The 23,608-nt window shown below is 38.7% G+C and overlaps 1 protein-coding gene across 1 annotated transcript; it reads left to right on the top strand.

Moving 5' to 3' along the window:
- The first annotated feature begins 4,045 nt into the window (after positions 1-4,045).
- On the top strand, positions 4,046-20,490 carry NOXRED1 (NADP-dependent oxidoreductase domain containing 1). The gene is made up of 6 exons (XM_012656136.1): positions 4,046-4,200; positions 10,984-11,183; positions 14,961-15,141; positions 15,762-15,913; positions 16,512-16,722; positions 20,316-20,490. Exons 1-6 carry the CDS (start codon positions 4,046-4,048, stop codon positions 20,488-20,490), a joined length of 1,074 nt encoding a protein of 357 aa, XP_012511590.1.
- The last annotated feature ends 3,118 nt before the right edge of the window (positions 20,491-23,608 follow it).

Here is a 23,608-nt window from a genome sequence, read left to right as displayed (position 1 = left end):
ATTAAGTGGCATTAACTACCCTGAAGCCTGCCTCAGTTTTTCTTTTCCTGCCTGTGAAAGTAGAGAGAGCTCTTCTTTGGGAGAGCATCAGCATCACATCGCTTGGGCTGATTATCAACAGGCAGTGCCTGTCTGCATCTTTTGACAGAAGCCAGCACCTGGGCAAGATAGCTTCAGACTGATCTTTTGTCCAAGGGATCTAAGGGCCAAGATCTAAAGCTTTGACTCCTGAGAACGATTCTCTCCACCTGGTGCTCATGTGAAGGTGGGAGTGATTTCTAGATTGGGTCCATACTGGGTAAGATCTCTCTTGATTTGAGAAAAGTCACTGCTCCAGAAAGAAACTCTCTTAGACCATGGGGTATAGATGTCTTAGGATAGCCAGTCCATTCCACTCATCTAATTATGATCCAGGACTTGGTACTGGACTTTGGCAGTTCTGCTATGAATAAAGTCAGAACAGAAATAAAATGGCTGTCTTCCAGGGGCCTCAGGAAGGGTGTCAGTGTTGCCCAGGACCTGCTGGAGACACACTCACACCAGACTGCACAGAATCCGCTACATCATGACAGACATTGCCCAGGTGTTATGTTTCTTCAGCCAGTATCCCTCTGCTGCCCCAGTTCACTCTCTGTCCAAAAACTTAGGGTCCCTCTCTCACCTGCACACTGAGATGACCCTGTTTGGGTGATGAGACATCTCCCTGAGCTTTTCCTCTACTTCTATCCCAGACCCATAACCTTATATGGAGCTCAGATGTAGCAATGCTGGAGAGCTCTCCCTTCATGTAAAATCTCTTTATTTCACCAGGAGCTTCCAGAAGTCTCACCTGGGCTAAACTCAGCAGCACTTCAGTTAGGATATTTAGATGGTGGTTTTATTTTCACATTTGTTTTTTGAGAGGATATTCTATAATGCTATCTTCTTGCCCTGTACCATTATTTGCCTCTCTTCTTTGTGACTGAACTGGGTTTTCCTGACATGCCTAGACTCCTAATAAAGCTGTTTCTTCCTTGGTGCCTTCCCTTCCCCTCCCGGTTGTTTTGTGCAGAATGATGAAATAATTGGTCAATATCTCGGGACCACTACAAGTCTCCCTCAGTGACTGCATTCAGCACATAGCAGGCGATAGAGTAATGATAGTGCTATGGCAAAGCAGGGCCATTTGGTTAACAGAAAGAGCACTGAGCGGGGAGACACAAGACCTAATTACCTTTCCCAGCTCTACCACTAACAAGCTCTGCGGTACCGGGTGAGTCCCTTTCTCCCTCTACTCATTACCTTCATCTATAAAATGAGGGAACGATAATCTAAAAGTTTGTAGAATTCTACACTCCTGTGACCGTGGCATGGGCGATGTGGTAGAAGGAAAAGAGAAGATGTTCATACAAAGGCATACTGCATGCTTTAAGGCAATATGGTTCTCAACTGGAGGCAATTTTGCCCCTCAGGAGACATTTGGCAATGTCTGAAGACACTTTATATTGCCACACTGGGGGTGCTGCTAGCATCTAGCGGGTAGAAGTAAAGGATGCTGCCTTTATCCACTAGAAGCACAGGAAAGCCCCCCACAACAAAGAATTATCCTGCCCAAGATGTTAGTAATGCCAATGATGATAAACCCTGCTTTAAGGGGATCAGACTCTATCTTTTGCTCCTCCATGTTGCAGTCTCCTTTGCAATTCCTCATATTTAGTAACCTCATATTTAGTTCCTTTCTTGCTGTTGAGGAAACAGGAGTTTAATATGCTACATTGTGCTACAGTTATTGGCTCATCTTCAAACAGTGGTAACTAGGTATTGGTGAGGGTTCATGCAGAGAAGCAGAACCACTAGGAGTATATATACATTATCTGTATATGCAGTCTTTTAGAGGGATTTGACCTTACTGAAGTATGGCAGCTGGATGAATAGTCTTTCTAAGGTTGCTGTCTTCATTATCTGGTGATAGAGTTTACATGCAGTGGGGAAGGGAAGATATAAAGTGAGTGAGATCCGGGACAAGCTAGAGCCCATGAGAATGGACTAAGACCCTAGTCTGTTCTCACTGCCTCCAACCTTGACGAAGTGGGTATCCTGCAGGAAAAGCTGGTACCTTTGTCATGGGACTAAAAAACACCTGGCCTAGGAGTAAGCAGCTAAAGGAAGATCCAGGGGAAGGTGTGGTAGTTACAGGCCCAACTGCTGTCCCACACCAACAAGGTACCCAGCAGATAAGCAGCAACATGTGCGAACTACAAATGTGTCTGTCCCGACCTTGCAAGCTGAAACACAACTGGTTGCTGTTTAATTTCTACTCACCCAGTCTTGCACAAAAATATCTCCCATGGCCCACTCTAACCAGAAACATACAGGGAAGGGAATTCTAGAAAATGTAGTGCAGCCTAGCCAAGTTGACATGTTACAAAGCCACAGCAACTGAATCCTCATCTTTGAAAATGCTAAGTGAAAGATAGGCCTAGAATTCATGTCTGTACAACCTAACGTGTGTTGCATTGTTCGTGTTGATCTGGGAGGTTTTGAGCTCCTTTTTCCTTCAGGGCAGGAAACATCACTTGTAACATTAGGATGACCGGCCCACTGTTTGGTAGAAGGAGGTGTTCCTTAGATTTGATGAGAACTTCCATGTTTCTCACTTCAAGTGTTGGAGACTTTGCATTCATTCATTCATTCATTCATTATTTATTTATTTTAGAGACCGGGTCTTGCTGTGTTGCCCAGCTGGCCTCGAACTCCTGGGCTCGAGCAGTCCTCCCACCTTAGCTTCCCAAGTAGCTGGGATTACTGGCATGAACCACCATCCCCATCAACTTTGCTTTTAAAGAGATTGGAAATATGACATAACAGCCTTCCTTTAAGAGGGATTAGAGAAACCAGACACAAAAGGTCACATATTTTGTGATTCCATTTATATGAAATATCTGGACTAGGTAAATCCATATAGATAGCAGATCGATGGTGGGGAGGGATGGGGAGTAACTGCTTAAGGGGTGTGGGGTTTCTTTTGGGGGGTATGAAAATGTTTTGGAACTACACAGAGGTAGTGATTGTACAACACTGTGAATGTACCACTGAATTACTCACCTTAAAATGACTAATTTTATGTTAAGTGAATTTCTCCTCAAAATTTTGTTGATTTCTTTGAACACAACAAGAATGGGTTAGAAAAATAACTCAATTAGTGCTACTAAGATCTGTATGACATTCCAGTCTGTAAAAAAACTAGAAATCCAGAATCTTCTGCTGGGAAGGTCCCATACTTCCCTGGTATAGTACTCATGTAAGTAATGCAAGGTACTCGTGTCCTCATGTTCAGATCAGGAAAACCTCTAAGTGGGGCTTTCCCCTTTAAGACTCAGAGACTGAAGTAATCTGGTAGCTAAGGAGTCATAATGGCAAATTTCTTGGGTAATTCTCCTTAGAAATGTGGTTCTTACCCTCCAGGATCAGAAGTATGGAGCAGTAGGGCCGATCTTCTCTGTTTGGTGATAGATGTATGTAGATGAGTTTATGTATCTCTGGGTTTATTTTTAAAATCTAGATGTTCCTGCCCTACATAGGGGACCAGTGATATTTAGTTTGGGCTCTTTTTTATCCTGTGGGAAACAGAATTTAGTGAAAGGGAAGAATTTCTTCAAAATGTGTTCCTGTGTGTTCAGGCTTACTTCCAAAACATAGGAGGGATAGAAGGGAGAGGGTCCTGGCCCAAGAACACCTGTGAAACCTATTGCTAATGTAAAGTCCTCTGCTGAAAAAAGTGCCTGTAGCCTATGTGGAGAAACGTGACTTTGGGTTTCTGTTCAGATTTTTCATGCATCCAGGATTCCTGGGCAGTCAGTGAATCCAGGAGTCAAGGACCCACACTCAGAGAAATGAACGAGTTGAGAATCTGGGAGGAAAGAGCTGCTGAAGCTCACCATCGTGAGTGCTTGTGAATGGGGTGCACACACCATCATACACATGCCCTCCTTTGTAGACCCCTCTTTTCCAGGACAGGGGACCAAATTGATGCGTATCTGTCACTGCAGGAGATGGTGGCTTGAAAATGGACCTGCTAGAGGACCTTGAGTCCCTGCAGTTTGAGTATGGGATTCCACAGGAAGATAGTATTTTGCTGTATTTGCAGGGCCGTTTTCGGGGACTGATGATCAATGCCTGTGCCCATGCAACCTTCTTCTGCAAACTGTTATGCAATTTGAGGTAAGCTAGGTCTCCAAGTTCAGGAAGATGGACAGGAATCTCACCACTGAGAATTCAAGTGACTTAAACTTTTTGTATTGGAGGATGAGTTTGGTAGGGGGATTGTCTTCCTATCTTTTCCAACCTAGAGTCCGTCACTCCTGGTCTGAAAGGACCAGGAATATCCATACAAGGGCCTCCTAGCTGTGGTTACATAATAAAGCATGAATTAGTAGATGGATTGGTTAAATGATCATTCATCCATTCATTCACTCATTATCACCACCAGCTTATCTTCCACAGCTGCTAATTACTAGCCATTCCTTGTCTATTGGTGAGGAATGCAAACGGGGTCAGTACTTCCTTTTGAAATGGAGCTAATGGAATGCTTCCTCACAGGAAAGCTACCTGGCACTTTGCAGGCCCTATAGCCAGGTGACTTGCTTGAAACCAGGAATATTTGCAGAGAAACTCTCAGTCCAGTCCTGGTTTCTGGCATCTTTATACAATGTAGCTTCAGACACTTAAATGGGAGTATTTGAACCAGGTAACTAGAATTAGGCTCCTGGATTCTGTAACTTCAGGTCACTCTGGGAGCATCAATCACATCCTCACTCTACCTCTCAGATTACTTTTCTCTGAAGTTAGATTAATTCCTGGATGGTGGAACCAGATCTGAATTGAATGTGTTTATAGGTATAGCACATACCCAAGGAGGCAGGCTGCTTCATTGAGTTTGCTGATTAGCTTACTGATAAGAATGCATAAACCTATGGGTCGTACCCAAGATTGGGGGGGGGCATATGAAACTTACAGGAGGCATTTTATGTTTGGAACCATCAGGCACTAAGGGAAAGTACTCTTCCTTCAACTAGGAGACAAGCCTTAAATAGAATGTGATGCTCACATGGAAAATCCAGAGCTTTAAGACTAGTTTTTACAGAAATACGAAACAAATATGTTTGTCTTATAACAACAAAAGTAATACCTTATGTATTCAGAGGTCTGACTTTGTTAATCTTGCGCCAAGAAAACACATCCAGGACCAAAAGAGTAAGTGAATCTCTAGAAAAAATGGTTTCAAATCCCTCAGTTTCTCAGGTATGTATTGTTTTATAAACTATTTACTTTTATAAATCATGACATTATTTAAAAACTAAGTTATCTGGTTTCCCAGGTCTGTACAGAACTGAAATAGCAAACTAGAAAGAGTAGGCATATGGTAGGAGAGGAGTGCAATAGCAATGAAAATTGACAGCTGAGAGTGATGTCAGCAAGGTGGAGGAATAGAAAGCTGCAGATCTTGTAACCCCACAGAGACACTAACTTAACAACAATGTATAGTCCAGAAAGCTCTTACAAGAACTTCGGAAACCAGCTAAGAAGTTACAGTACCCCAGGCAAGTACAAAGCCAAGAACAGCTGCATTGAAAGGGGTCAGAAAAGACATTGCACTTCACCTGAGACAGCCCTTTCCTCAAGTCAGCACAACTCGATGTAATCAGAAGAAAATGCCTAATTTGTGGCTTCTCCCTTAGAGGGAAAGAAGAAAGTGGAATGTATGTCCAATATTCCAGCTTTTCAGGGGCTTCCTGAGGGATTGGCTTCTGTCTCACATGACTTGGAGGGAACCAACATATTTTGGATGAGAACAAAGGAAAGCTCAGTAGCTTGTTGCAGCATAGAAAACCTGCAGTAATGCAGGTAGGCACCAGAAGAGCAAGAAATTATGAGCTCCTGCAAAACAAACAGGCAAACCTCTCTAATTGGAGAATTACAAACCCAAGCCTAAAGACATTCTCAGAAAAGATCTGAGAGGTCACCAGAATCTCTAGCTGAGCTTATAGGTAAGGGTCTTCCCCTGCGTGAAGCCAGTCTGTAAAGATTGGGAGAGGTGGCAACTTTTTTCAAATGCCCAAATTCCAACAAAAGATAAGGCATTTGATGAAACAACAAAATATGGCCTAATCACAGGAACAAACTAAATCTCCAGAAACCAATCCTAAAGAAACAGAGATCTATGAGTTACCTAATAAAGAATTCAAAATAATCTTAAGTTCCATGAGCTACAAGAGAACATAGATAAACAACTAAATGAAATCAGGAATACAACATGTGAACAAAAGGAGAATATCAACAAAGAGAAACTATTAAAAAAAACCCAAACAAATTCTGGGGCTGAGGAACACAATAACTGAATTGAAAAAAATTCACCAGAGCAGTTGAACATCAGACTTGATCAAGCAAAAGAAAGAATCAGCGAACTGGAAGATGGGTCACTTGAAATTACTGAGTCAGCAAAAAGGAAAAGGAATAAAGACCAGGCATAGTGGCTCATATACTGTAATCCTAGCACTCTGGAAGGCCAAGGTCGGAGGATCACTTGAAGTCAAGAGTTCGAGACCAGCCTGAGCAAGAGTGAGATCCCATCTCTACAAAAAACAGAATCACTTGAGCCCCAGAGCTTGAGGTTGCAGTGAGCTATGATGATGACACTGCACTCTAGCTGGGGTGACAAGAGTAAGACTCTGTCTCAGAATAAAAATAAAAATAAGAAAAGGAATAAAGTGAGGACGTCTAAGGGACTTATGGGACACCATGAAGTGGGCCAATATACAATTCTGAGAATCTCAGAAGGAGAAGAGAAGGGAAAAAGTTCAGAGAGCCTATTTGAAGAAATAATGGCCCCAAACTTCCCAAATCTGAGGAAGGAAATGAATATCCAAATTCAAGATGCTCAAAGGACACTAACTTGGATGAACATAAAAGAGCAACACACAAAGATGCATTATGATCAAGCCATCAAAAGTCAAAGACCGAATATTGAAAGGACCAAGAACAAAGAAACTTGTTACAAAGGAGTTTCCATAAGATTATGTGGGTTTCTCAGCGGAAACATTGTAGGCCAGGAGGGAGTGGTTTGATACATTCACATAAGTGCTAAAAGAAAAAAAAAAAACCACAAGAATACTATATCTGCTAAAAAAGTCCTTCAAAAGTCAAAGAGATGCTTGAGGCCAGGAGTTTTAGGCTGCAGTGAGCTATGACCATGCCATTGCATTCCAGCCTGGGCAACAGCAAGACCTTGTCTCTAATAAAAAATCAAGGAGAAATCAAGACCTTCCCAAATAAACAAAAGCTGAGAGAGTTCATCACCACTGGACTTGCCTTACAGGAAATGCTAATGGGAGTCCTTAAATTGAAATGAAAAATGCTAGATGGCAACACAAAAGTATACAAAAATATAAGGCTCTTTGGTTAAGATGAATATATAGGCATATACATAGTACTGTAATATTGTAATGGGTGGTGCATAAATAATTTTTAATTCTGGTGTAGGATTTAAAAGATAAAAGCTTAAAAAGCAACTATTATTATAAAACTATGTTAATGGATACAAAATGTAAAAGATATAATTTGCGAGATCAATAACAAAAAGGGGTGGAGGAAGATAAAGAAGTAGAGTTTCTGCATGTGATTGGAGTTAACCTCTTACCAGTTTAAAATAGGTCGTTATAAGATTTTTATGTAATTTCCTATGATAGCCACAAAGAAAATACCAACCAAAGATACACAAAAGAAAATAAAGGAATCAAAGCATGTCATTACAAAAAAATCAAATGAAACACAAAGGAAGGCAGCAAAAGAGGAACAAAATAACAAGACATACAGAAAACAATTAACAAAATAGCAATAGTAAGTCCTTCCCTATCAGTAATTACTTTAAATGTAAATGGATTAAACTCCTCAATCGAAAGACGCAGAGTGGGTGAATGGATTAAAAAGAATAAAACAAGATCCAACCTATATGCTGTCTACAAGTGACTTACTTTAGATGTAAGGACACACATAGACTGGAAGTGAAAAAATAGAAAAAAATATTCCATGCAAATGGTAACTAAAAGAAAACAGGGTTGGCCATACTCATATTGGACAGAATAGACTAAATCAAAAACTGTCCTGAGTGACAAAGAATGACATCATATAATGATAAAAAGATCAATTCACTGGGAAGATATAACAATTGTATATGTACTTAACCTCAGAGCAGCCAAATATATTAAGCAAATATTTACAGAGTTGAAAGTACACAATAATAGTAGATTTTATTATCCCACTTTCAATAATAAATAGAACAATCACACAGAAGGTCAATAAAGAAACAGAGGACTTGAACAACACAATAGACCAGTTGGAACCTAACAGACAAATCCAGAACACTCCACCCAACAGAAGCAGAATATACGTTCTTTTCAAGTGCACATGGAACATTCTCTAGGATAGATCACATGTTAGGCCACAAAACAAGTCTTAACAAATTTAAGAAGATTCCAATCATACCAATTATCTTTTTTCAACTACAATGAAATGAAACTAGAAATGGATAGCAAAAAGAAAATTGGAAAATTCACAAATACGTGGAAATTAACACATTCTTGAACAGCCAATGGATCAAAGAAGAAATCACAAGAAAAAATTTAAAATATCTTGAGACAAATGAAAATACAACATACCAAAAGTTATGGGATGCAGCAAAAGCAGTACTAAGAGCACAGTTTATAGGGGTAAATGCCTACTTTAAAATAAAAGAAAGATCTCAAATGAATAACCTAACTTTATACTTCAAGAAACTAGAGAAAGAAGGACAAACTACACCCAAAGTAAGCAAAAGGAAGTAAATAGAGCAGACATAAACAAACCAGAGAATATAAAACCAATAGAAAAAAATCAAAACTAAGAGCTGATGTTTTGAAAAGATCAACAAAATTGACAAACCCTTACCTAGACAAAGATACAACAAGAAAACTATAGAACAATACTCTTGATGCAAAAATCCTCAACAAAATACTAGCAAATTGAATTCAACAGCACACTAAAAGGATTACTTACACTAAAAGGATTATAACCAAGTGGAATTTATTTCTGGAATGCAAGGATGATTCAAATACAAAATCAATATAATATACTGTATTACTAGAATGAAAGACAGAAATCACATGATCATTTCGATTGATGCAGAAAAAGAATGTGACAAAATTCAACAACTTTTCATGATAAAAACACTAAACTAGGAATAGAGAGAAATTGCCTCAACATAACAATGGTCCTATATGAAAAGCCCACAGCTAACATCTTACTCAATGGTGAAAAGCTGAAAACTTTTCTTCTAAGGTCAGAAACAAGGCAAGGATGCCCACTTACACCACTTGTATTCATGATAGTACTAGAAGTCCTAACCAGACCAAGTTAGGTAAGAAAAAGAAATAAAAGACATCTAAATTGGAAAGGAAAAAATAGAGTGATCTCTGTTCACAGATGACATCATATACGTAGAAATCCCTAACAATTCCACAAAAACTGTTAGAACTACTAACTAATTCAGCAAAGTTGCAGGATACAAAATCAACATACAAAAATTAGTTGCATTTCTGTATACGATCAATGAACAATCTAAAAAGGAAATTGAGGAAACGATCCTATTTATGACAGAATAAAATAGTAATAAACTTAACCAAGGGGATGAAACACTTGTACACTAAAAACTACAAAACATTGCTGAAAGAATTAAGGAAAATAAAAATAAACGGAAAGACATTCCATGTTCATGGATTAGAAGACTTAATTGTGTTAAAATGTCCATTCTACCCAAAGTGATCTACAGATTCAATGCAATCATTATCAAAATCCCAATAGCATTTTTTGTAGAAATTTTAAAAAATCCAAAAATTCATATGGATAAAGCTTAAGGACATTATGCTAAGTGAATAAGCATTTATGTAGTTCTCACAAAAAGACAAATACTGCATGATTCCACTTATATAAGGTATCTAATGTAGCCAAACAGAAAGTAGAATGATAGTTTCCAGGGGCTGGATGAGAGGGAAAAGAGGAATTGTTCAATGGGTATAGAGTTTCATTTTTGCAAGATGAAATGGTTTTAGAGATCCATTGCACAACAATGTGCATATAGTTAACCCTGTTGTACTGTACACTTAAAAATGTTTTAGATGGTAAATTTTATATTATGTTTTTTTACCATAAGAAAAAATTGACAGCTGTCTGCACAGAAAACAAAAAATGAGGGAACTGGCTCACAATGTATTATGCATTACAGTACAATGTGTAAGAGTGGCTGTTCATAAATGATGGTTCTGAGTCAACAAAATGATTAAATATTCAGACCTTGTGTTTAAGAAGGCAGGGAAATGCATAATACATGTAACAAAAATTTTAAAATGTTGGCTGGGTGTGGTGGCTCACGCCTGTAATCCTAGCACTCTGGTTGGTGAAGGTGGGAGGACTGCTTGACGTCAGGGGTTCAAGACCAGCCAATAAGAGGAAGACCCTGTCTCTACTGAAAATAGAAAAACATTAGCCTGTGTGATGGCTTGGGCCTGTAGTCCCAGATACTCAGGAGGCTGAGGCAGGAGGATCAATTGAGCACAGGAGTTTGAGGTTGCTGTGAGCTATGATCACACTATTGCACTCTACCCAGGGTGACGCAGGGAGATGCTGTCTACAAAAAAAGAAAAATCTTAAAAATTTTTTTTAAATGTTTTAAACAAATTTTGGTCCCTTGAAAAGGGTTATCCTTTTGTTTTTGGAAAATTCATTCAGGAAGAACATTTCATTCCCTAGGAAGGCTGGATAAATGGCATGAAGTTGAAATGCCTCCTCCCTGAAGTATTTTAGGTGCCACCAGGCTTCCACGTGAGAAAGTTAAAGCAGAAAATGCCAGAGGCTGACAGTTAAGAAGAGCTATAATGTGTACATGTATTTACGTATCTGTCTGTTTCTCTCCAGAGAATCATTACATGAGAATCAAAGTTCCAGCTATCTCTCAGTTGGACCACTTCATTTAGCCATTCTTGACAATACAGAGTTAAAGGTGGGCATCACTGGAGGTGGCCACCTAGGGAAGCAGCTGGCTGGAACACTGCTGCAGCTTGTCCCCATCCCTGCTGAGAGCCTGCGGATCTCCACTAGGAGGCCAGAGGCCCTGGGTGAGGAGCAGTGTGTGGCGGAAAGGGGGCTTGTGCTGTTTAGGTGTTGATGAAATCGTCTTGAAAGGATCTCTTTAAAGAGCAGTCCTGGTATATAGCAAGCTGACTTCTCAGCTTGCTAGCCTTAAGAAAAGCTAGAAAGATAGCTTTCTAGCTTGTTCCTGGAAACAACTTGTCTTCTCTACTTATATGTTTTATATCCATCTCTCCTCTCTCTGCCCTTGGTGGTGAATTATCTTTTTGGGTCTTTGATACAGGGAAGCTTTCCATACAGAGTTCAGATCTTCTAACTGAACCAGTTAGAGTCGGGTGGGTGTTAAACAGTTCCAAATATTTGCATTTGGCCTTATATTTTTAAATATAACATTTACTGAATTTTAAAAGGTTTTATAATGATTCCATTTAATAATCCATGGTGATAGAAATCAGAACAATGATTGCTTCTGGGGAGACAGACTGAGAAAGTCCTGAAAGAACTTTCCGGGGAGATGGAAATGCTCTATATCTTAAGAGAAGTATGGGTTACATGGCAGTACGTGTTTGTCGAAACTGATTATATACTTCAGATCTGTGTGTTGCACTGTATGTAAATTATACTTCAATAATAAAAATATAAAATAATAGGCCGGGCGCGGTGGCTCATGCCTATAATCCTAGCTCTCTGGGAGGCCGAGGCGGGCAGAAAGATTCCAATCATACCAATTATCTTTTTTCAACCCCGTCTCTACTAAAAATAGAAAGAAATTAATTGGACAACTAAAAATATATAGAAAAAATTAGCCGGGCAGGTGGCGCATGCCTGTAGTCCCAGCTACTCGGGAGGCTGAGGCAGGAGGATCGCTTGAGCCCAGGAGTTTGAGGTTGCTGTGAGCGAGGATGATGTCACGGCACTCTAGCCTGGGCAACACAGTGAGACTCTGTCTCAAAAAATAAATAAATAAATAAAATAAATAAATAAATAATATAATGCCTATTGTTGAAAATTTAGAAAATTACTTTATAAGCAAGAATATAACTATTTCCTTCCCAATTTTTCCTCTCATATCAGTAATTGTTACTATACATAATTGTTTATATTCTGCTTTTTTCACTTAACATATCATGAGCATATTCCCATATATCATTTAATATTCTTCAAAATAATGATTTTAAAGCCCCTCCATTGTCCCACAGGCACAATGTGACCCCAGCAGGCTTTGAGAGCACCCCCCTGTGGCTCCCTAGAAGGGGTGTGTTTGCTGCGCCTGGTGTCTGGGCTTGCAGACTGAGCAGCATGTGCCCAGCTAGGAGCGCCAGAAACCCAGCAACACTCTCCCTTTCTCTGTTTTCTTCTCACAATTTAAAATTATATCAGTAAGAGATTAATTTTAATGTAAAAAAAACTATTTTAAGGTTGTACAGTATTCCAAAGTATAGATATACCATAATTTATATAACTATGCCCTATTTAATTGAACTTCCTTGTATATAATTTTCAAAATAAAATTACTGGGTCAAAGAATAGTACAGCTTTATTAAAATATTATTTGTATACAATAAATTGGGACATAGTTAAAGTATACAATTTGATGTTTTGACACGTGTATACCTGTGAAACTATCAGTACAATCAAGGTAAAGAACATATCCATCACTCCCAAAAGTTGCTTCTTGCCCTTGGTAATCCCTATCTCTACCTCCCTGCAGCTCTCCACCCAGGAACCAATGATCTGATTTCTGTCACCATAGATTAGTTTGCATTTTCTAGAATTTTCTATAAACAGAGTCATACAATTTGCACTTCTTTGAGCCTTTCAGTCTGCATAATTAGTTTGAGATATATCCAACTTGTTTAATGTACAATATCCTTTTTATTTCTGAGTAGTATTTCATTGCATGATTATTCCACAGTTTATCTATTTACCTGTTGATTCAGGTTGTTTCCAGCTTTTGACTATTACAAATAAAGCTGCTATGAATATTTTATAGAAGTGTTCACGTGGGTAACTGCTTTCATTTTTCTTGGGTATATACCTAGCAGTGAAATGACTGGGTAATGTGGTATATATATGTTTGATTTTTAAAGAAACTTCTAATAGGCCAGGCACAGTGGCTCATGCCTATAATCCTAGCACTTAGCACTTTGAAAGGCTGAGGCAGATTGATCACTTGAGGCCAGGAATTCAAGACCAGCCTAGGCAACACAGCAAGACCCCTTCTCTACAAAAAATAGAAAAATTAGCCAGGTATAGTGGTACATGTCTATAATCCTAGCTACTTGGGAGGCTGAGGCAGGAGGATCACTTGAACCCAGGAGTTGGAGGTTGCAGTGAGCTGTGATTGTGCCACTGCACTCCAGCCTGGGTGACAGAGCGAGACCTTGTCTCAAAAAAAAAACCAAAAAACAAACAAAAAAACCCTTCCCATTTCACTACACCCTTGTCAGTGCTGGGAATCATTCTTAACATCACCATTTTAATATGCTTTTAAAATTTTTCTTGTTCTAATATGTCTTTCATTGATCACTAGAAAAATTGAATGTTTTTCATAGGTTTATTGCTATTTCATCTTTTTTGAGTTGCTTTTGTCCATTTTTCCTGTTGGAGTGCCTGTATTTTTCTTACTGATTTATGTGTTCTTTCTATATTTAGTAAACTTAAAAGACATATTACTACTCAAAGCATATTTTTTGATCCCATCAACAGGACTAACATACATGATATTTCAATAAAGTACATATATTCTTTGGGAAGCAATATGTTTGTCAGTAATAAAATTATAGTTTTAAAATGTCACTACATGTTGTGTAAGGAAACAAGAATTCAAAATGCTCAGCATCAGCTCCTATGCACATGAAAAGAACGAGAACAACATGTGAAAGAATGATAGATGTCCCTGTTCTCTAAATTTTGTCTTTGTCCTATCCATCTTTCAGGTTTATGAGTATCCAGATAACTTCTGCTTCACACTTGTCATGTACTCTTGATGGTTAAGATAAGAATTCACCTCTCCAATGTCTGTCATATTCTGTTTTCCAATAACACTTAAAACATAACACCAGATGTGAGTGTACATTTTAAATTCTTACTTTTGAAAATCCATGTTGCAATAAGTACCATCAAATGATTAACTACCAGTGTTTTTATGCAACTACACATTTCTCTCTCCATTTATAAATATTCTATTAACATTAAGTTATATATACTTTACAGAAACTGTTAAAATATTTCCAGACTCCTCCTACTCTCTGCTCTACTCTTCCACTCTCCTAGTCCTTTCCCCAACTCAAGCCAGTGAGCTGTGTAACTTTGGGCAAGCCACGTAGCTTCTTGAAGCCTCAGTTTCCTCATTTATAAAATGGGGATAGGCTGGGTGTGGTGGCTCATGCCTGTAATACTAGCACTTTGGGAGAACAAGGTGAGAGAATCACTTGAGGCAAAGAGTTTGAGACCAGCCTGGGCAACACAGTGAGACCCCATCTCTAAAAAAAAAAAAAATGGAAAAATTAGCTGGGTGTGATGGCACACACCTGTAGTCCCAGCTACTCGGGAGGCTGAGGCAGGAGGATTGCTTGAGCCCAGGAGTCTGAGGTTGCAGTGAGCTATGATGATTCTGCACTTTAGCCCGGGCAACAGAATGAAATCAAGTCCCAAAAAAAAAAAAAAAAAAGCGTGGGATTATCCTTTGATTTGTGTGGCAACAAGCCTTGGGTTGATTTACCAAGATAAATCTCCCCATAGTTAATGTTCAGGTCAACCTCCTTTGTACTGTGCTTTCTATCCTCCTTTATCCTTTTCAGATGAGTTCCAGAAACTGGGGATCCAGTGCTTTTACCATAACTCTCATCTGGCAAGTTGGGCCAATGTGATATTCCTCTGCTGCTTGCCATCTCAGCTGTCCCATATCTGCTTAGAAATTCAAACCAGCCTTGAGAAGACCTGCATCGTGTACAGCTTTGTAGCTGCCACCCCACTACCCAGGTATCCTGTTAGGGTAAGAACAACAGAACTGGCAGAACTGCTCTGTCTACGCATCTCTAAATTCTGCCTCCTACCTCCACTGTAGCCCCTCCCTCTTGGAGTTGGTTATTCCCAGTAGCAAGGAGGAAGCAGCTTTATGTGTAGAAGGACCCAGTCAACATTTCGTTTCTAATTGTATCTTCCTCACTTACCCACAAACAGCACTTGTCGGTTGGACATTTTCTTTGCTGTACAAATGTTTAGAACTACAACAGAACTTTACCTCCCACTACTTCAATACTGAATAGTATTAATATTCTCCTTGTGCATCAATGAAAAGGAAAACCACTAGTCAACAACATGAAAAGTTACTAAAAGTTATGTGTCAAATATTATTTCTGTACCCCTTGTATCTAGCCCCATGCCTAGCACATGATAACAGTTCATAAGTAAGTATTTGTTAGGTGGATGGAACAAGCCAACTAATTAGTGCCCTCAGTGCAGACCCAGACCTGCATTTGCCTCTGAGTAGTGCTGTGCAGGGAGTCTGTTGCTGGAGTTGGATGTAAATACAATGGATTATGTAGTCGTTCACTCTAGTCCTAGCACTGTAATCCTTGTCTTAGTGGCTTTACTTCCAGGTTGAAACTACTACTGAATCACACCAATATCTTGCGACCTCGATATGAGTGTGTTGAAGACTATGTTAACATCTGGGGGGCCAATAAGGAAGTTGCAGCTGCTCTCCAAGATCCTGTGATTCTTCAGGCTACCTGCCCCTACAGTCCTGCTGGTAATGGGTCAGCGTATGTCTGGCATTCTTTGGAAAATTACCTTCCCTTTGGCCTGTTGCTATCTTATTAAATCCCAGTCTGTGTTGGGGGCGGCGGGGGGCACCCTAGATATATTCTCAGTTATTTTAGGTTTTGTACTGAAACAGTGTTTGGTGGTAAAAAGCAGCCTTTATTAGGGAGAGCTGAGAAGCTTGATTATTTAGACCGTTTAAGGACAAACTGGAAACAACCAAAGATAGCTTATTTAAACAGGAGGATGCAATGTCTGGGACTTAAATGGCTTTTCCCTGTTCTAATCTTGCAGTTTTCCCCAGTTCCTTCTTCTTATCAACAACCACTCTAGAGACACTTCTGCCATTAGCAATGTCTACACTAGTTGTATCTGTCCTCCTTTGGGATGGTCAAAACCTGGGTTATAAAGGGCAGAAATAGGACTCTTGGCCTAGGAAGGAGGAGTATTTGCTTATCTCATGGTTCATATTATTAATACCAACCTGTCTTAGAAAAAAGGTGGCTGTTCACTGGAGTTTGTTCTAGGTTCCCTGCAACTCATTTTTGGTGGTGCTAACTGCTATTTACCTTCTCATTGATGTGTAGGGGGAATCACCCTCAACATCAAGTGGTTGGAGGGAGTGTTCTATGCAGCCCTAAACATGTGCACAGCAAGAAACATGGCCACCCCAGAAGCGCTGCTGCTTCTGAATAAACTGTTTTTCTCTGTGCATTTCAAAGACACAGCATCTTGCCCAAAGTTTCAACCAACAGATTTTGTCAGCAAAGCCTATGTCAAGAACTTGTCTCAGAAAAGGTAAGGTGTCAGACAGCTGGCCATTCTAATTTCTCCCACATTCTTGTCTTAGCAGATGCTGTTTTCTTTTATCCTTTCAGATTCTTTTTATTGATAAAAATAACATAATTTTGTAAAAAAATTCAACTAGTAGAAAAGTAAAAGCCCTCCTTTGCCTCTCAAATCCTATTTTATAGATTTTACCTCTAATGTTTTTTACATTTCTGTCTTTTTATCTATGAATTTACAAACATATTATATTGTCATTACATTATAACATGTATGCCTATCTATTCCTATATACACAGTGTTAGAAACATGGGCACTACACACACTGCTTTTTTGCTTACTGTATCACAGATGCCATTCTATATTAGTACAATCATAGCTATTTCATTTATGAGCAGGTGCATAGGTATACTGGACAGGACACATTTCTTTAATTAAATTTCTTTACTCTGTTTCCACTTGATAGACATATAGTTCCTTCCCTTTGTTCCAAATTTTGCAGTAAGGGCTGCTTTGAACATTCTTGTACTTACTTTGCACATTTGTACCAATATTTCTGTTGAATAAATACATGAAAGAATTTCTGGGTCTAAGGTTATGTACATTTTATGTTTGGTAGGTATTCCTAAATTGCTTAGCAAATATGTGGTGCTCGCTTACATTTCTACCAAGAACATATGAGGGTGCCAGTTCTCTATAGCTTGATAACTACAAAATCAATTTTTAAAATATCTGATAATCTGATATGCAGAGATTGTTGCTCTTGTTACCAGTGACTACCATGTCATTAGATTCACTGCACGCTTTATTGATTGATTGATTGTCTTGCTTTGTTGCCTAGGCTAGAGTGCCATGGCGTCATCATAGCTCACAGCAACCTCAAACTCCTGGACTCAAGCAATCCTTCTGCCTCAGCCTCCCGAGTAGCGGGGACTACGTACAGGTGCACGCCATCACGCCTGGCTAATTTTTTCTATTTTTAGTAGAGACGGGGTCTCACTCTTGCTCAGGCTGATCTGGAACTCCTGAGCTCAAGCGATCCTCCCACCGTGGCCTCCCAGAGTCACTGCACACATTAAACTCCTTTTCTTCCTTAATTTTAGATTCCTTTTCTTCCTTAACTCCTTTTCTCCCAGAGTCACTGCACACTTTAAACTCCTTTTCTTCCTTAACTGCCATCCTTCTTGAAGTAGGCTCTTCTCTTGGCGTCCATGATCCCTCACATTCTCATTTTCTTTTTGGCTCTCTGATCCCTCCTTTGTGAGCTCCTCCTTTTCCCCACCCTTAAATCTGGGAGTTTTCCAGGCTCTATTCTAGACCCTTTTCTTCATTTCATTCTACGCTTTGTCCCTGGGTGACCTTTTCCACTTTGGGGACTTAGGTTGCCACCTTTATACTGACAGCTTGTAACTCTCTATCTCTAGCCTAAATGTCAGTGCTGCACCTAGGTAAGTGCACACTCACGATCTCCACACAAACTCACCATGTCCAAAAGCTACCTGCTCTCTTCTAGTGTTTCTTATCTAATTACATGCTGCTTCACCAAGTTGTTTAAGTCAGAACCCTGGAAGTGATGGCCGGGCATGGTGGCTCACACCTGTACTCCTAGCACTCTGGGAGGCTGAGGCAGGAGGATCACTTGAGGTCAGGAGTTTGAAAACAGTTCTTTCACCAAAGGATCCTTTCATGTTGCCCCCACCCACAAAACTTGGCAACTACAAATCTGTTCTTCATTCCTACAATTTTTTCATTTTAAGAATGTCATATAAATGGACTAATATAGTATGTAACCTTTTGGGATTGACTTTTTTTCCTTCAACGTAAGTCTCTAGAGATAAATCCAAGTTGCTGTGTGTATTAACAGTTTGTTTTTATTACTGAGTAGTGTATCATGGTATGGCTGTATCACAATGTGTTTAACCATTCACCTGTTGAAGGACATCTGGGTTGTTTTCAGTTTTTGGCTAGTACAAATAAGACGTCTAGGAACAATCATATATAAGACGTCTATGAACAATCATATACAGGTTTTTGTGTGAGCGTAAGTTTTCGCTTCTCTGGATAAATGCCTAGGAGTTGTAATTATTGAGTCAAATGGTAGTTTCATGTTTATTTTTTTTAAGACACTGCCAAACTTTTTCAGAATAGTACCAAGTATTATTATAGCAAGTATGACCCAGTTTCTCTGCATCCTCACTAGGATATGGTATTGTCACTAATTTTTATTTTACCATTATCTCTATAGATCAATTTGTAGAGAACTGACATCTTTATTTTGTTGAATCTTCCCATCCATGAATACAATATGTATCTCCATTTATTTAGATCTTCTTTATTTCATCAGCATTTTATAGTTTTCATCATATAAGTCCTATACATGTTTTATTAGATTTACACTTAAGTATTCCATTTTTTTTGGATTATAAATGAAATTTCCTTTTTAATTTTGGTGTTATGTTCATTGCTAATACATATAAACACAATCAATTTTTTTATATTTATTTTGTATCCTGCAATCTTGCCAAAGCTATTGGTTCTTGGAGGTTTTTAAACTATTAATAGATTCCTTGGGATTTTCTATATAGATAATCATGTCATCTATAAATAGAGACAGTTTCATTTCTTCCTTTCCAATTGGCATGCCTTTTAATTTCCTTTTCTTGCCTTATTGCACTGGCTGGAATTTCAGGTACTATGTTGAATAAGAATTGTAAGAGCAGATTCCCTTGCCTTATTTCTGATCTTTCTTTGTTTTTTTGGTTTTTTTTTTTTTTTTTAAGAGACAGAGTCTTGCTATGTTGCCCTGGCTGGCCTCAAACTCCTAGGTGATCCTGCCACCTCAGCCTCCTGAATAGCTCCTGAATAGCTTTTTTTTTTTTTTCCCCACAGCTTTGGGGGAATTTATTGAGAGCAGGTTTTGCTACCAAAAAGGGTGCTGGGCTTTTGTCCGTCATTGGCAGGTGTCACAGCTGGTCGTCTCTTTATTGCCATCAGTTGGTTGGCCAGACTGCAACAACCACAATAGCCACGAGCAGCAATAAAATCACCATGATCATCCCACAAGAGGAGGACTTCCTGTCCACAATGTTCACATGCCTGGTGTGCCCATTTCTTGTGATTTTTTGAAAAATATAAAAACCCCATGTCTTAATGCTTTTAAACTTACACTATAGACTAATATTCAATATCACCCCATTTTGTTTACACATTAACTTCTACATTTTTCTCTATACAGCTAAAGAGGATATCTTAAAAGCAATTAGATCTTTTCCTTGCTTAATGTCTGTGATCCTCTTACGTATGTTCTTTCTAAATTCAAGGAAAATATACTAAACAGGTGTCAATGTCAATATTATAATCATTCTCTAATTATGAATTCCTCTCCAAATGCACTTATAGAAATATGTGTATGAAAAATCATAAGTATTAATACAATTAAATCTATATATTGAATAGTTCTAGCAGAATTTTTAGTTTAACTATGAATTTTAATTAGTTTGGTATTCCAAGTGAAGGAATATTTTCTTTAAAGGAAGTGTTTAACAGCCAAATCAGATATATTGAACAGATATAAAAAAGTAACAGTATTTTCTTTTTCACCCCAGGTCTTTCCCTTGGTTTGATCTGACTACTGTGCAACTCAAGCAAACTCCCTTTAGCCAGCATCTCTCAACCAGTATTGTTCTCCAAGACCACCTTACCCATCTATACTGTGATTTATTTGGCATCTCCCTGACCAAAGAACAGCCAGTGGTTTCCACAGGCTCTCCATCCCAATAAAAGAACTCAGGAAATCAGAATTTTCTTTCCCCCTCACAGATTTTCTCTATAATGGTTGTGCCCTGATTATCATAATTGACAGTAGGAGTCATGTGATTATATTGTGTTTGCCACATGTTAGGCACTAAGAATCAGAAAACTGTACTGATGGCTTTTCAAAATGGAGAATAAAACAAGTGGTCCTATATGTCAATATGTGTCTGGCTGTCAGAAGCAACCAATGAAACTATGCAACCTAACACACTTAAGTAAGCTGCTTTCCCAGAAATACAAATTATTTCTCTTCTAAAAGCTAAATTCAAGAAGTTTTAATGTCATTATTAGACAATTACATATTGCAGCTTCTTTTCTAATCAATCATATTCCAAAATGATTGGCAAACTCCAATCAATTTGCCAGCAGTATGTGGCTGGCAAATGATACAGCTTGATTTTCCTACAATTTTGGATAGAGAAGTAAATGTATGGTAAACAACCTTAATTGAATTATGACTCATTTCATGCTTATTTCAGCGATATAAGACAGTTCTAGTGCCAACTTATTTAAAGCTATTCCCATTTAAACCATTTAAAACCATAAACCTTTTAAAAAAATAACTGGTATTTATATTAAATGGCTAAAAATAATTTTTCAAAATATAGTTCTTCTATAGTACACAATTATTTCCTCTATGTTCTGCAGATACTTTTTGTTAATTATAATGGAGTTGAAAACAAGAGCAGTGACACCATCAAGCTGGGAAACGATGTCGCTTACTATGCTTTGTCACCAAACCACTGTTTGCTTAATGCTAAAGTGCTTTTGAACAAAACCATTCACAATACATGTAAATCATCATGGTCTTAATCATTTACATTTTGGTTTTTGCATAATCATGAGCCAGGCAAATACAATGGTACGGTGTTAGAATGGTTTCCAATAAAATCTTATTCCAATTTGGGAAAAAATTAGGTTCATCATCAAATATTAACACTTGTCGTGAGTGTTCATTTGAGCCCCTTTTCCTTATATCAGTAGAAAAAAGAAAAAAGAAACATTCCTTTTACTCATCATTCAGGTGTAGGGAACTAGACAAGGTACACCACTGCCATTCTGGATTGCGTTAGTCCTACAGTGGTTTTTAGGATTAAGAAGTGAGACCAGGAGAAGAAAAAGCAGTTAAGTCTGTAAAACTAGAGGGGAACTGGAGTCATTCAAGCAACAAGAAGTATTTTATAATTTCTCTTGAGAAATCCAGTCGTGGGTAGGTAGACTCTAACCTAAATTTCATTTTATAAAGGTCTGGAAGGTACCACCTTCAAGAGCCTTGTAAGCAAACCCAACACTATTTCATAGTCAGTGGTACTTTTATAAGCCATGTTGTTTGTAAGGATATGTACAAATCTAAACAAATTTTTTTTTTAAATTTTTCTATGATGCCAAAAGGGAAAGAGAACTTTCCCGCACTTTTTTGTTAAAACACTTCCTTTAGAGAACTTGTCATTGTAAATCCTTTTTCTGTGCTTTTGAGATGTTAATCTTTTAAAAAGCTGAATAAACTTGTTGCCATTTTATACCCCAGAACCATCTCTCTTTGGGGGGTCTTTGGGCCATCACTTTGAAATGTGAGTATCGAGGAGGAGGGGCCCTGTCTCCCCTTCTCTGTGGGAATTTAGCCTAAGTTTCTGGCTCCAAGTGGTAACTTCCTGCTTGTTGTCAAGATATGTTTTATGTTTCCTTTCGATACAGATAATTAACATGTATGTAAAGGATTACATATGTCTGGCCATCTAAAAGGGTGAGAATTGTCTTTGTAATCTCTTTAGCAGCTTGCCTGTGATGTGTACCACATTTTTTTTTTTTTTTTTTTTTGAGACAGAGTCTCACTGTGTTGCCCCGGCTAGAGTGCCGTGGCGTCAGCCCAGCTCACAGCAACCTCACACTCCTGGGCTCAAGCGATCCTCCTGCCTCAGCCTACCAAGTAGCTGGGACTACAGGCATGCGCCACCATGCCCGGCTAATTTTTTCTATATATTTTTAGTTGTCCAATTAATTTCTTTCTATTTTTGGTAGAGATGGGGTCTTGTTCTTGCTCAGGCTGGTCTCGAACTCCTGAGCTCAAACAATCCGCCCGCCTCGGCCTCCCAGAGTGCTAGGATTACAGGCGTGAGCCACCGCGCCTGGCCGACTGAATAGATTTTAAAAAATGGGGGAGAAGGGACAATTAAATATAGAAAAGTTCCTTACAGAAAAGCTCCTATTAAACATAGAAGGAATGAGGGAAACAGAAGAAAGATGAATGGTAAAATGAGCGGGCAAAACTCCAAGGAGAAACAAGATGTTTGCATAGCTTCAAACTATTAATATCTTCCCAATATATTTATCAGTATAGGTCCATAAACTCTTCGATATTCTTCCCTTTGGGAAGTGAAGTTTACTTCGTCTTCTCCTTAAATGTGAGCTGGACTTAGTAACTCACTTCTAATGAGCAGAATATGAAAAGGGAAACATAACTTTATAGTGAACAAACTTGGCAGACAGAATCTTCTGATATGATGAGATGAGAAGGGCTCATCGCCTCTATGATACTCTCTCCCTAAATCTGTAACTTCTGTCTAATCATGGGAAACATCAGACAAACTAAAATTGAGGGAAATCTACAACATACCTGATCTCTACTCTTCAAAAGTGTCAAGGTCATGAAAGACAAAGAAAGATCAAGAAACTGTCACATATTGCAGGAGACCAGGGAAACATAACAGCTAAGAACAATGTGGTATCCCAGATTAGATCCTGGAACAAAAAATCATCCATCAGTGGAAAAACTGCAGAAATATGAATAAATGTAGTTTAACAATACTATACCAACATTAATTTCTTAGTTTTGATAAGTGTACTATTATTGCATAACATTAGGGGAAGCTGGGTTAAGAGTACACCAGAACTCTCTGGACTATCTTAGTAACTCTTCTGTAAAACTGAAATTACTTGCAAATTAAAAGTTTTAGGCCGGGCGCGGTGGCTCACACCTGTAATCCTCGCACTGTAATGCCTATAGTTTTCAAGAAGACTCTATTACTACATCATCATCATCTCTTGCGTGGAGCATGGTTTTCAAAGGTTGCTGTTCTTGCTTTAA

The sequence above is a fragment of the Propithecus coquereli genome, unplaced genomic scaffold (assembly GCF_000956105.1).
Source record: "Propithecus coquereli isolate 6110/MARCELLA unplaced genomic scaffold, Pcoq_1.0 Scaffold5, whole genome shotgun sequence".
NCBI lineage: Eukaryota > Metazoa > Chordata > Mammalia > Primates > Indriidae > Propithecus > Propithecus coquereli.
The sequence above is the reverse complement of the archived record's forward strand: the minus strand, read 5'-3'. Positions and strand labels throughout refer to the sequence as shown.